This window comes from Phalangium opilio, unplaced genomic scaffold (assembly GCF_054372755.1).
Source record: "Phalangium opilio isolate 3A_F unplaced genomic scaffold, DU_Popi_V2 ptg000039l_2, whole genome shotgun sequence".
NCBI classification, from domain to species: Eukaryota; Metazoa; Arthropoda; class Arachnida; order Opiliones; family Phalangiidae; genus Phalangium; species Phalangium opilio.
The window spans coordinates 4,361,463-4,377,122 of NW_028324163.1; the positions used below are offsets into that span (position 1 = coordinate 4,361,463).

A 15,660-nucleotide genomic window follows, 5' to 3' on the forward strand; every position below is an offset into this window, starting at 1 on the left:
CCTACATTCCGTAAAGAGAGGGTGAAGTAGAAAATCAGGTGATTTTTTATCAATTCTTCTACTAATTACAAGACCAGTCTACATAGTGAAACATTCAGGAAATACTTCCGAATGATTTTAAATTTCAAATTAGGTTCAGATTTTAAGGATAATTTTAAAGAATGTCCTAATTTGAAATTTAAAATCATTCGGAAGTATTTCCTGAATGTTTCACTATGTAGACTGGTCTTGTAATTAGTAGAAGAATTGATAAAAAATCACCTGATTTTCTACTTCACCCTCCCTTTACGGAATGTAGGCATTTTTATATCAAGTCACAAATATTTTTTGAGTGCGTTTCCCGTCTATAGAATCTCTATTTAAAAACGTTTTGCTATGGTTCTAAATAGAGATTCTATAGACGGAAAACGCACTCAAAAAATATTTGTGACTTGATATAAAAATGCCTACATTCCTTAAGAAAGTAAACAGTTTCAATCACGCCTCGCATCACGGAAGGACAAAGAGTCGAAATTATTACTCTAAGGAGACAAGGATGGACCTGGGATGCAATCGCTAATCGTGTTGGATGTTCAAGTAGAGGTGCTCGTTACACGTATTCACGATATGAAAGATTCCAAAGGGTTCAAGTAAGGTTTTGCTTAATATTTGCCTTTGGTTTGATTATATAAGGTTAGAGATGTAGAAAGTATAAGGTGGTTCCCCTACGTGTAGGATTTAGATAGACCTGGTAGACCGATCGCCGGCAATGCCGGAGAGACGAGGGCACTCACCAGGGACGCCAAGAACAACCAATTTCTTTCAATCAGACATTTAAGAAATAGGTGGCAAAACAACACTGGTGTCAACGTTACGCCAACAACCGTTTGGGCCAAATTAAAGAAGGCGGGAGTAAGGAGACGAAGGTCGGCGAATAAGCCTTTTCTCACGGCAGCCCATAAGCGCGCTCGTCGGGAATTTTGCGAAGAAATGCTAACTTGGCCACGGGAAGACTTGGAAAGGTTCATTCTCTTCTCCGATGAAAAAGTAATTATTAACTGGGTAATTTCTTATGCTAATTTCAATTAATTTTATTCTTGATATTTTATAGTCCTTTCAAAGTTCGCCATCGTCGCCGGTGGTGTAAGTCACGAGAATCACAAATCAAAGATACGACCCGAACTTCGTCAATCATCCGAAAAGGAGCGGGCGTTTTAGCGTCAACGTTTGAGGATGTATTGGCGTTGGCAGGGTCGGCATTTTGCACCCAATTGAGGGACGTCTAAATGGCCAGTCCTATATTCGTATTTTGCGGGACTCCATGCTTCCCTCTGTGGCCGCTATTTATGACGTGGAAGACCAAAACCGGTAAGTTTATTAACATTAATTCTATGGAATTTATTGACTTATCACATAAATATTTCAGCCTGTGGTTCCAACAGGACAACTGCCCCGCGCACAATGCCCGAATTGTGGCCAATTTCTTGGACCACGAAGGAATTAACGTGTTGGAATGGCCATCGCACTCGCCGGACTTAAATCCCATTGAAACCATGTGGGCACATATGGCAAACAACATGGAAAAGAGAATTCCGTACACTCGAGGAGATCTTCTCAACATGGTTCTTGCGGCTTACAACGCTTTGCCACCTGATTTCATCCGGAAATTATGTGTGTCCTTTAGGAAAAGGCTACGAATGTGTTTGCGCGTGAGGGGCGATTCGCTGCCGTATTAATTAAATATTGATAAGTTTTTTCTTTGGTTTACAAATTGATTTTTGCAAGCGGTTTATTTTTATTGCCAAATTGATGCAAAACGGTTTAGTCTAGTTAGCCATCATTATTGCTAAATATTTGTTTCCAAAAATTCGTATGTAACTTTTTCTCGCTTTTGATTTATTTACGTTTCTATATGGTAACAAACAGAAAAATAAAGGAATATTTAAAACCAATTTGCAGATTTTGAATCCCATATTTATCTTTTTCATGTCACATTCGAATTTACGTTATCCCTTTATGTTCCGCAGGATCTAACTGGTACTACCCCGACTCATCTAATATATAACAGCCTATTTTTTTCTCGTGCCGCCCGTCCGAATTCACTTTTCGTGATTTTCAAACGATTCATCTACTAGTTATAAGACCTATCTGCATAGCGAAACATCCAGGAAATATCTCTGAATGATTTTAAAAATCAAAATAGATTCTGATTTCATCGATAATTTATAACTGGCACCTTCGGCCAATAGCGTAACGCCCTGGCCTGCCTTCCAGTTTTGGGGTGTCGATTTGCCGTTTTATCTGCAGGTTCTAGTATAGGTTGGGCTTAGATTCAATTTTAGCCACCAAGGAGTAGTTGTCACCAAGGGGAAAAAATTGCAAAAACATTATTCGCTACCGCCCGTTGGTGTATTAGCCGCAACGGGCTTTTCTTCTAGTAGTCCGTAATTCGACGTAACCTATATGGCCATTTAAACGTCACTCGATATATTTTCACAAAATGGCGGCGGCTTTACTTTCTCCTAGGATGAGGGAAAATGACCGGGAGATTTTGCCTTGAGAATGGGGGCTTTTCTTTCTTCTAGGATGAGGGAAAATGACCGGGGGATTTTGCCTTGAGAACGGGGGGGGCTTTACTTTCATCTAGGATGAGGGAAAATGACCGGGGGATTTTGCCTTGAGAACGGGGGGCTTTACTTTCATCTAGGATGAGGGAGAATGACCGGGGGATTTTGCCTTGAGAATGGGGGGGGGGTCTTTGCGTTCTTCTAGGATGAAGGAAAATGACCGGGGATTTTGCCTTGAGAATGGGGGCTTTACTTTCTTCTTGGAATAGGAAAATGACGAGGGGATTTTGCCTTGAGAATGGGAGAATGGGGGGCTTTTCTTTCTTCTAGGATGAGGGAAAATGACCGGGAGATTTTTCCTAGAGAAGGGGGGAAAACGACCGGGGGTTTTGTCTAAGGAGGAGTTTTTTGTTTTTTTTTCAATACTGGGGATTATGACATGGGGTTTCGGTCTTGAGGGTATTTAGTCCGTATACCGTTTCGAAGTAAATTTAAGATTCGGAACTAAAAATCCACTTGTATTTGTGGTAACTGCTGTCGTACAAACAATGTTACGATAGGACTGGCAATAGAAAAGCCCAAAATTTCATACCAATGATCATTTGAAAATACTGTTTTCACTCATGACCCATACAAGACATTCAGAAATTGAACGTCACAGCAATCGTAAATTTAAACATTATTTCCATGAATAAGTTAGTGTGGTGTGTAAGGATTTCAAACTAGTCTAGCTACGCGGCGTTATTCGGGTGTAAAAATTGACTTAAACCAGGTGTTTGACAACTCTCAAATTCAAAATAACAATGCTTAACCAGGGTTTATTCATAAAACTGATATGTTGCGGGTCTATAATAGGACGTTCCTAAGAGAGTGAATAACTACACATTCGTAGACCCAGCCTCAGCTAATCCATGATGCATAAACCATGATGCACCTATTTTCAAATAAGTCAGAGGAGGGTTAGCGATAGGTTCAAAAACGATTTATTATGTTCATATTTGTAATTATATAACATGGCATTATAGTGAAGCCGTCCACCATGACTTCAAAAACATTACGGCTGCAATTGTATTTGGCTTTAACGATCCACGCTTGGGTGATACTAGGTTTCCTCCTTTAGAAAACGTTCGTTCTGATGGCACGGATGACCCTTGGATAACAAATAGTCCTACGCCATTGTGGCAACATTGGAATACTTGGTTTCATTAATCTATGGGACGAATTGGATTGGAATTTGGTTTTGTTTGTGATGAAAGATCTCAGTTTCTATTGACATCTGACATTTAATACCAAACAGGAAATAATCGAACTGTCACTTACCCTCCACCATTCTAGAATATCCAAATTTGGTGACGCCAGTTCGTCCTTTAAATATAGGAGTTCTGAATCGTTGGTACATTTCCTGGCTCGCTTAGGATATACCGACAGCATTGCATTAGCAAGGTCTGAACTACATTTGTCCGAAGCATAAGCTGTATATTCTGCCGGACCGCTTTTTGCGTCTTAAAACTTGTTGAACGTGTTTAAAACGGCAGATTTAATATTCTTCACAGATGCTTTATCATAATGATATTTGAAGAAATCCAGTTTGAGGGTTGGATCTACAACCGGCGATAAAAGGAATATTGTAGCAACATCAACAGTTACGGTGGTTCGTAGAATAGAGCATTAAAGGTAACTTACTTTTACTCGAAGTGCCGTCTCACCCAACAGAGAACGCGTAGTTACATTCATAAACATAATGTTATTTCTATGAAAATAATGACCTGTTTTCTTTGTGGGACGAGATCGAACTGCGAGTAAAAGTACGTTTCCTATTTCGCCTTTATTACCATTTGCTATCCACTGAGCCTCCACGTTAGATTGTTCGGAATATTCCTCCAGCTTATTTTGGGCAATGCAGCCAGCTTCTTTTAGAGGTCCATCAGTTTTGCTTGTTGTATCCTTTAACCTGTCCTGCAGCCAATGATAAACAGGCATAACTATTGAGATGGTAGGGTACTTGGAAACCGATATTCGTCTTTTTGCCAGCTCGAAGTCCTAGGATATATTTTACAAACCTAAGACGTTTTTAAAACGTATTTCAGTCAATGAGCGTTAACTTGCCTTCAAGACGTCAACAAACTCTTCGATTTGAGTCCATTCAGCATCAGAAATATTATATTTAAGGAGGTCCTTTTCACTTCTCATGAGCGATTGTAATGACAATACAGGGTGTTTCTATAAAGTCTAGCACAAATTAACAGGCATGTTCCTTGGGTCAAAAGGAGTCCGAAAGGTCCTATGACGTTTTGGGGTAAAGCGCTCCGTTGCGACGTTATGGGCTCTCAAAAGTAGGCCGAAAAACAAGCAGATTTTGCAGAACTATAGCACTAGTATTGTGGTTTTGACCCAATTGTTTTCGATTATTGAGCATAGGCAATGATCGAATAAGTTCAAACCTAGTGGAAGACCGTGAACGTGTTAAACGGCCAAAAGCGTTAATCCCTTTGTTTTTATTAATGATTGTAATTAAAGGTAAGGAAAGTAGCTCAGATATCGGTTACTTTTAGAAAATTAATTTAGAAAATTAAAGAAATTTACGGAGATAAACCACGTGTAATTAGAGTTAAATAATAATTTATTTAAAACATCCAAATTAAAAATGAGACGTTTCGAGCCGCGGCTCGTCGTTCAGTCTGGTGAACCATAGTGAGTTTCACATTAATAAGCTATACACTAAAAAACTAAAAAACAATATATCTAAAAAAGGGGGGGGAGTATAACATTTTATCCCTAGGAGGCTATTTACATCTAGAGGGTGCCAGGTTGGCGCGGGATTTTATTTATTTTTATTTTTATATTTTAATAGGTTATTAATGTTCCAATTATTTTTTAAGGAGATTCCGGCTTCTAAATTAAAATTGTTATGTTTAAATTTTTTTATAAATATGCTTTCAGTAATTTTACGTTTAAAATAATCCTTTTCTTTAGCCAAAATAGAGATATTATCCCAATTACAATCGGTTACTTGTTTGTTCAGACGTACTGGTAACTGACCAGTATTTTATTCTTTATTTCAATTAGACACATTACTTTTACAATAATTCGAATGAACCCCTTAAATTTTACAATAATTCGAATGAACCCCTTAAATTTTACAATAATTCGAAAGAACCCCTTAAATTTTACAATAATTCGAATGAACCCCTTAAATTTTACAATAAATGGAATCAATTCCATTAATTTTACAATAATTTGAATCGAACCCATTACATTTACAATAATTCGAATCGAACCCCATTACTTTTACAATAATTCGAATGAAACCCAATTACATTGTTCTACAAAAATTGTTCAAAATGGGCACCATCAACGTTTAAGCAAACTTGCTCGCGTCGTTTGAAAGATTCACGAACACGTTCGAAGATTCCTGGCGTGTTACGGATGCTATCACATCCATCAATTATCCCTTGTCGTAAGTCTTCGACATCGCGAACTTCACTTCGGTATACCAAGTTCTTGAGATGGCCCCAAAGAAAAAAATCGCATGGGTTAAGATCGAGAGATCTTGCTGGCCATGCAACAGTTCCGCCTCGACCTATCCACCTCCGGGGAAACACGATATCAAGATATGCTCTAACTTGAAGACTAAAATGGGGCGGTGCGCTATCTTGCATGAACCACATTATTTGTCGCAGTCGTAACGGTACGTCTTCTAAAAGCTCCGGTAAATTGTCTCGCAGAAAGGTCAAGTACGCCTCCCCATTTAGCCTGGGTTGCAAAAAGTAAGGCCCATTAAATGATCTCCTACAATTCCCCACCAGACGTTCAAACTAAACTGAACTTAATGTTTCATGACAGTGGTCGCGTGCGGGTTTTGTTGCTTCCACTCGTGATAGTTATGTAAATTAAGTATCCCGTCACGCGAGAAATTGGCCTCGTCGGAAAGTAGCATAGTACGCGGAATGTCTAAGTCATTTACCCGTGCCACAAACCACTGGCAGAAATCGACCAGTTTCGGATAATCAGCTTCGTTTAAAGCTTGTACCTATTGCAAATGGTATGGGTGGAACTGATGTCCTCGAAGGATTTTTCAGACGAGTACATGGTTAACGCCCAATTGCCGCCCGACGTTCCTGGTACTGGTTGTTGGATCATCTTCGAAAATTGTCAAAACGGTGTCCTCTACATCCTCGGGAACAATCGCCGCACGAGGTTCAGGCTCCGACGGTTGAAGTTTCCCAGTTTCTCTCAAGAGTCTGTCGACTGCCGTAAATGTTTGTCGATTGGGAACTTGTCGTTGAGGAAAGTGCTCCAGGTACAAGCGCCGAGCTTCCACCGCATTTCCCCGAGCCAGTCCATAAATAAGATGCATATCTGAGTACTCTGCATTCGTGAAGTAGACCATGATTAGTTCCAGATAAGCTTCCAAATGTGCACGTACGCCATGAAGCACGTTAAGGTACACACATTTAAGCCGTCTGTAAAAAACCTACAACTTCTGACGTTGAAAACTACCCTAATGTTTAGACCAACACAGCATAATTTGTTGTTGTCTTCAAGTTAGAGCATATTTTGATGTCGCGTTTCCCCGGAGGTGGATAGGTCGAGGCGGAACTGTTGCGTGTCCAGCAAGATTTCCCGATCTTAGCCCATGCGATTTTTTTCTTTGGGGCTATCTCAAGGACTTGTTATACCGTAGTGAAGTTCGCGATGTCGAAGTTTTACGACAAAGGATAATTGATGGATGTGATAGCATCCGTGACACGCCAGGAATCTTCGAATGTGTTCGTGAATCTTTCAAACGACGCGCTCAAGTTTGCTTAAACGTTGATGGTGCCCATTTTGAACAATTTTTGTAGAACAATGTAATTGGGTTTCATTCGAATTATTGTAAAATTAATGGGGTTGGATTCGAATTATTGTAAATGTAATGGGTTCGATTCAAATTATTGTAAAATTAATGAAATCGATTCAATTTATTGTAAAATATAAGGGGTTCATTCGATTTATTGTAAAATTTAAGGGGTTCATTCGATTTATTGTAAAATTTAAGGGGTTCTTTCGATTTATTGTAAAATTTAAGGGGTTCTTTCGATTTATTGTAAAGCTTAAAGGGTTAATTCGAATTAATATTGTAAAAGTAATGGGGTTCGTTCGAATTATTGTAAAAGTAATGTGTCTAATTGAAATAAAGAATAAAAGACTGGTCAGTTACCAGTACATCTGAACAAACAACTAACCGATATCTGAGCTACTTTCCTTACCTTTAATTACAATCATTAATAAAAACAAGGGGATTAACGCTTTTGGCCGTTTAACACGTTCACGGTTTTCCACTAGGTTTGAACTTATTTCGAACATTGCCTTATGCTCAATAATCGAAAACAATTGGGTCAAAACCACAATACTAGTGCTATAATTCTGCAAAATCTGCTTGTTTTTCAGCCTACTTTTGAGAGCCCATAACGTCGCAACGGAGCGCTTTACCCCAAAACGTCATAGGACCTTTCGGACTCCTTTTGACCCAAGGAACATGCCTGTTAATTTGTGCCAGACTTTCCAGAAACACCCTGTATATACTCTGTTCCAGCTACGGTTCTCAGCATTCGCAAAGCTAGAACTTTTCATAACATAGCTTTGTTCCTGCACACAAGAGACTAAAACAATGACGATTTTCAGGATTTAAAATTTCGAAATTTACAAAGCTACTTTACATAGAGTTCTAGCTTTGCGCGTGCTGACAATCGAAGCTAAAACAGAGTATATATCGAATCAGCTGCCGTCAGAGACAGGGAGTTGTATATCCTATACCGTGAAAACAAATTTCCTCTTTCTTTAACCACCCACAGCCTACTCGATATCGCTTTTGGTTGCACGCGCGTTCGATTGGCCTCAAAACGCTCATCACACATTTTAACCCAAAAATCAAAGGGTCACATGTCCGTTAATGGAAAGAGCACCGTTTTTTGGCCCTAATTTTGAAAATATTAGTTCAAATATCTTGAAATTTTAATGAGATATGCAAAATAGGGTTTGTTTTTTTTTTGTGTAAAGTTTCAAAAGTTCTTCTTTTGTAATTTTATTGTAAAATAATTAAACCGAAAATTAGCCATAATTAAAGGGCAAGCTTAGTCTTCAAACGGTTTAAATGTGTTTTTTTTTCGGTATCACAGGTTCGAATCTCTTGAAATTTTAGGGAGAGGCATATTGAAGTGTTTTAAATTATCGTGCACATTTAAACCGTTTGAAGACTTAGTCCTTTAATTATGGCTAATTTTCGTTTTAATTTTTTTTTGCAAAGGAGAAACTTTTGAAACTTTGTGCATAAATAAAAAACCTTACTCTGCACATTTGGCACATCTCATTAAAATTTCAAGAAATTGTAAAACGGAAATCTTTAGAGCGTGCAGCATAAGCGAGATGGAATGGGCTGTGATCCACCGATTTAGTGTAAAAAAGTCTGAAGTCGCTCCCTGTACCAAAGTTTCTACATGAATAAAGAATGCGCGTGAGGAAATTTGTTTTCACTCTACAGGATAGGCAACTTCCCATCTCGAACGACAGCTTATTCTATTATGTACTCTGTTACAGCATCGGTTGTTAGCAAGCGCAAAGCTAGATCTCTATGTAACCTAGTTTTGTAAGTGCTTACAAGAGACGAAAAACTTCAGGATCTTCAGGATCAAAGTCTGAGTTCACTACACGAGGCAGGCTAACTAACTCGCACCAAAATCCCTTCGATATGTTTTTTACACCAGATATCAGATTTAAATTCTATTCACAAAAAATTCAAAAAGATGTCATTGGAAATTGCACACATTTTTACACGAGATTACACGCATGGTTTTACCGAGTAAAGTTAAATTTGAAATAAAGATCTATTAGTAATTAGTGGATGAATAGAAGACAAATAATATTAATAAATTAATAAATCAACTTACAGGACACTTCTCCTTTGAATCCTTTTCGGAGCGTTTATTTGAGCACGGTACCCTTCCTGGGACACATTTACATGAACCACCGCATTCTTTCCCCAAAGCTCTACATGGGAACCCACCACGTGGGCCTCTGTTTCCCAATTCTCCTATAATTGCTGCTCTAGTACAAGCATTTCTGCAATCACAACTATTGCGCTGCGGGATGTCTTCAGTGTTATCCATTGAATACGATCAAAAACTCGCGAAAGGGTAATAAAAATATTTGGACAGAGTGACTCGAGTCTAGTGACTCAAAACCAGCGAATGAGAGAAACTCAGGAGTAAAAAAATCTTGCTCTTTTTACCATTGAAAATTTGAACAATAAAAAAATAAAGGAAAGTTTTTGGTTTCCCTTTACTTAGACCGAACCTAAGCTCTCAAAATAATCTAATAGGCGTGACCTTAATGCATTTTACCACCAACATAGCATAAATAATAGAGAATGTATAGGAGTAGTAACGCCTAAACTTGGGACCTTTTGATGAATGTGTTTGGGAGTACTACCTACTATACTTCTGTTGATGAGAAGATGCCTTTACATTCATAATTAGGGCTAGTGATGTTCTAGAAAAACACAAGTAGTCCGCTCATCTGCTCTTGAACACGACTATAGCAAGGCGGAACTTAAAGCTATGCTGTTAGTCCTCCTAATATTTGTTCTCAATAATTCGAATTTCGAAAAAATGCCCTAGGGAAGCTTTTTTTTCAAGTGCAGGGCAGTATGGAAAGTTTTGGTAGGCAATACCACCATGAAAACGGAATAAGGGGAAAAACTAGATTTGTAGGTAGTGTAACTGCATGTGCCAAATAATAGAGTGGGGAGGGGTAAATTCTTGTAAGGTTGTCGGATGAATTTTTGTTTTTGGATCGGGGACTTAAAAAGAGATGATGAAGGGGATCATGATAATTTTTCCCGTTTTTTTCCTGATGGCGCTACTTGACGGTAGGGTAAAATTTCTAGTTTTTGAAACTATTTCCGACTAGAAATTCGGAGATCCTGTGCCTTTAATAGTAACAACTAAAATAATAATAGCAAAGGCTTAGTAGGGCCACTAAAGTTTTGGACGCCAATTTAAAGTAAGGTTAAACTTCACAAAAAGATTCGAGTAAAATCAATTGAAAAGCAAAATTACACGAGATTGTTGTTAAAAGAGATAAATATATAAAATAATAATACAATAAATACTTAACGGTTTTACCTCTGAGATTCTTTGCTGCTAAATTTTCCGAAAACTCTCGGAAGTTAACTACGCACGAGTACCAAGTTTCGGAAGTGAACAAAGAACCACGAGATATAAAACCAGCAATAATCGACCTCAAAATAATATTACTTTTTGTGAGATAAAAACCACTACAGTTTTAACGACCCCCTATCGACAAAATTGAATTTGAATTGTGCGTTAAAAAACATTGTCGATATAGGATCGTCGGTAGGTTTTGATCGGTGACTTCAACGACTATCTCACAATAGACCCCAGATGCCTTTTGGCAGATGCATTCGGCGTCGGTGTGGTCAATGAAAAAGAGTTTACGTAGGTTGTTGGGGAGTCGGTAGTAGGGATTTCGCTCATTGTGCTGTTGGGCGTAGGACGCAATGGCAGTGATATCTGTATCGGTCATCGCCAAAACGAGCTCTTGTCGAGGAAGTGTTTCTGCAGTCGTCTTTTCATCGGTATAGTTAGCGGCTATGCAACAAAAGGCTGCAGAAGAGACGTTTAAAGCCTCACTCGCGAAGGAGGCGGCATCTCGGGATGAATGTGGCAGGAAAGAGGCCGCGTGTGTCGGCCCATTAATTTGTTTTAGAGACGTAAAGGTAGCGGGAGGTGGCTGAGGCACGGCGTAGTTTTTTAGTTTTTAGGAGGGAAACGTTTTAGCAAAGGGGAAAACGGCATCAGATTAACATCCAAATATAAAATAGTGTTTTACTAATTATAATTATTATCTTACATAACAATATCATGGTCTGAATGATAAATTTTCAATCCCTTTTTCATCGACAACAGACGCGGGTTTTCTCTTAACGAGAATTAAAGTATTGCGCTATAAGACCAATCACTTATATTTTCAATAAAGAGCCATAACATCTAACAAGCATTATTACGACAAAGATTTGATACTCGATTATTAATTGCCGCCATTTAAATCGAAATAGCCTTATATTTAAAAAAAGGTTAATTACTAGTGATTTACTCATCCGAATTGGATTTTTTTGTAAACTTTTTAATAATTAATAGACCCCAATCCAAAAATCGCGCAAGTTGTTAATTTTGACCCTTTCGGTTTTCTGTGAAAGTTTGTAATGGACAACTGTGAAATGGAAAAAGAGTAGAAGAAGAATGCAAAGTTATAGAACACACTATATTGCAGGGTGCTAGCTTGCATAGTATTCGAAATATCGCAAAGTAGGTGCGAAAACTGTAATGCGCAAAGACTTTTTTAAAAGACTGTACTTTGCTGTAACTTCGTTAAAATTAAAATTTCGGTACATAACAAAATTACCCTTGGCTACTCTAAATTTACTATTATTAACTGTATGAACCGCACAATCATAAAAATTTCGTACATCTGAGAAGAGGAAATTCAGTGTCCTTTTAAATATATATTTTGAAAACTATTGTTCGCTTTATGGCAGTACCACCTTTGGAAACGTACCTTAAGCTACGTAACGTCAAATACAATCATGACTAAAATTTGGAATGATTTCTTTTAACACAAACCTTACAATCTTTAGATGTAAGAAATCTATGTTTTAGCCCTAAGCGTTAGGTAAAGCTCTTTTGACAATTGGCAGCAGACGCTTTCGAGCATTGTAACAATTTATCACGTAACCCGAGCCCGAACGATACTGTTACCAAGGATTTGCTTGAGCTCTCGTATCAACTCTCGCGGTTAAGTTCGTTAACGTTAAATAGAATCTAATTGATGACAATGTATGGCTAACCCACTTCACTTCGTGGATAGCTTAACATTCCACAATTGTTTCCTGTTGAGACCGATTCCCAGTAAGTGATAAAAAAGAGCAATAGCTTGCAATTTTGGTGGAAGCCCTGCCATTGTGGGGCTAGATGTTTGCCTTAACCCTTGCCCATCGCCGCGTACATCTTAGCCCTAACATTTTTAGAGTCTAATGGTTTTTTTTAATTAAAACTACCTTCTTTATTGCATAACGTGTCGGCTTATCCCATTAAAGCAATTGCTTTCGTACTTAAATATTGGGCTTAAAGCTTTAATATTATGTGTTATCACCTTTAGAAAAGAGGTTGTACAAGTACACCAATAATTAAAGCTTTCCTCAACGACTCTTTCAATTTGTATCCATTTTCGATAGTGTATATTTGTGCTGCAAGTGTTAAATTCGTTTATTACTGTAAATACTTTATGCTTAAAACGTTTCTTAATGGTGCTTTTAACTTGAAAACTACTCTCTCTCCATTTAACAAAGACTTGAATATCTTTATCGATATTCAGAGTTTTGTTTGTAAATTCAACAAGTTGGGAAGCCAAATTTTATCTCTCCGAAACCAGACTAAGACTATCTGCAGATTGTATACCATTGGGTCGAATCCCTTTGGATCGTATGTCTTGTTTGGTCTCATCCCATTGTAACGAATGTCTTGTTCGATCGTATTCCATTGGACCGAATACCGCAATTTGGGTGGTTTTCCAATCATGAGTTTTCCTCTTATTTCGGTTTATTATTCCAATATGTTGTTTTTCGAGTTAATTATTTGTATGATTTAATAACTTTTATTGCTGGAAATCTTCAAACCTAGCCAAACCAAACCTAGTCTAACATAACCTAACCTACTCTAACCTAACCAAATCTAGCAAACCTTTAACTTTAAGAGGTTTCCCTCCCAAGTACTGACGCCGCTCAATGCTGTTTAACTTCCTCGATCTTCCTAGACTCTCTTTCCATTGCGCTACTGGAGCTCATAAACTAAAGAAAAACGCTATGATTTTATGTGTGTAAAACAATCCCATTCAGTCGAAAGTTCTTCCATATAAATATTTCCATTCAGCAGAAAATCGCTATTCGGGCTATAAATTGTTTTAAATTAGCCAACAATTGTAAAAATCTGAATTCGGTCCAACGGGATTCCATCCAATGGGAGTATACCCTATCGGCAGACTTAATTACCTGAATGTGAAACAATTGCAATTTATTGATATTTCCTGGTTTCTCGTTACTCTAGTCGATCGCTACATACATCTTCACCCTACGCCAATAGACCTTTTCACCGGTAGAGCGGGGGTGAAAAGGGGGGAAAAATTTCGAGAGGTGAGCATGCGTAGAAAGAATGTTTGGGGGCAGTGCAGTACTTTTAACCATTCCTTTTGCCTTATTTGCTACGCATTCGAGTTTATTTTTATAAAACAGTGTTGTATTACTTGTTGTAAAAGTATTAATTGAACTTCCGAGGTGAAATTTTATCGAATTCAATTGATAGACGTAAAATTAGGGCATTTAATGAAATTCTACACACTAAATTGGGCGCCAGGGCTTACGGGCATTTATACACAGCGCTTTCGGCACGGCAACGGCAGACATCGCCGTCTATTCGCCGATGAATCGATGATCCCGAACCGTCGCCAAGGCTTAGTGAGTTATAGCGGCCTACTAATATCAATGCACCGTTTCCATTAGAACTTAAACACTTTATTTCTTAACATGATTTTAATTGTACTATCTCGGTTTTAAATACTAGGCATTTTATTTTAATATTAAATTTCAAAAGGTCTCCCATACGTCCATCGTAGTTTAGCTTACACGTTTAACTCCATAGAAGCGCTATAATTCATGCCCCCAAACATTGCAACTTCTCATGCGCGGCCCTTAATGTGAATAGGTCTATAAGCTCAGAGTGCTGTTTAAGTTGTGCATGGGGTTTTGTTTGAAGTCAATTAGCACTAATTAGCGTCTAAGTGGGATAGCTCATATCTAATGCATGAAAGAATTGGCGGATATTTAGCCGATGAAGGGATTAATGGCTAGTTATTAAGTGGCGCTTAAGTGAGATATATAACGTAAAGTACAATTTACCAAACCTCTGTGAACTGCAAACGCCGTCCGTTTGCTAATATTTGCATTCTGCGAACACTGTTACAGACACACGTACAAAACATCCATTGTAAATCCTTTCCGTTACGTCATCGTCACTCGGAAAGGTAAAAATGAAAAAATGCATTTAAAACAGAGAATAATAACATAATTCGTTCTTATAACGATAGAATTTCGTGAAAGTTCAGATTCATTTATTACTCGCAGCTCATTAAATTGCTAGTTGGAACATTATGTCAATATCTAACGGATATTGCGTCTGAAACGAAGGCTGAATAGGTGATTATAGAATAGCGAATTGTCTTTTATCAAGTCTCAGTTTACTGCGCGTATATTTGAAAGAGCGTTCAAAATTATAATAAATATGAACTTATAATCAGGTTTGCTTCGACTTCTTTTTTGGGCTTAATATTGTGCTCCATAGTTTTATCGTACTTACAGGCTCCCTTGACTAATTAGGATTTTACAAGCATTTTGATTTTTCTTTTTTATAGTGCTTCTGATTAATTTTCGTCTGGAATTAGCCAGTATATCTTAAAAAGACGAAATAAGGTTTTGTAAATATTTTTCCAGTTCTTTACAAACATTTTTTGCATACTAATTTGCATTAGTTATAAAGAATTACATTTTTAATCATGATGTTCGCCTAACAAAACATTTAAACGATGTCATCAAGTAGTAAAGTTCCCAATTGCGCATTTCATACTGCGAAAACTAAAAGCAATACATTCATTTCACTTTTGCTATCCCGTAAATGTCACAACGTGAACCTGACCAATGAATTCACAATGTTGAACATCCCTACTCTGAAATTTCGCTATTTTTAAAAGAAAAAAGCGCAATAAGAACTGCGCTGCTTATTGTTATTTAACAATTAATCTTTTGGGTGTTAAAGTATTACGTCAGAAAATGTGCGAGTCACTTAAGGCCAACAATACCTGCCTGAGGTTTGCACAAATATGGTAATTTTGAGGAGACTATTTTGAAAATGGGGGTCTGCTAAACTAAATGAAATTTCACAGAATTCACATTAAAATGTTTCTGATTTGTTAGTATCCACATTGTATGGAAAACTTGAAATATTTTTAT

The 15,660-nt window shown here is 37.7% G+C and overlaps 1 protein-coding gene across 1 annotated transcript; it reads left to right on the forward strand.

Moving 5' to 3' along the window:
* Nucleotides 1–375: 375 nt before the first annotated feature.
* On the forward strand, nt 376–1,126 carry LOC149680658 (uncharacterized). The gene is made up of 4 exons (XM_089834612.1): nt 376–409; nt 472–629; nt 715–1,026; nt 1,091–1,126. Exons 1-4 carry the CDS (start codon nt 376–378, stop codon nt 1,124–1,126), a joined length of 540 nt encoding a protein of 179 aa, XP_089690738.1.
* The last annotated feature ends 14,534 nt before the right edge of the window (nt 1,127–15,660 follow it).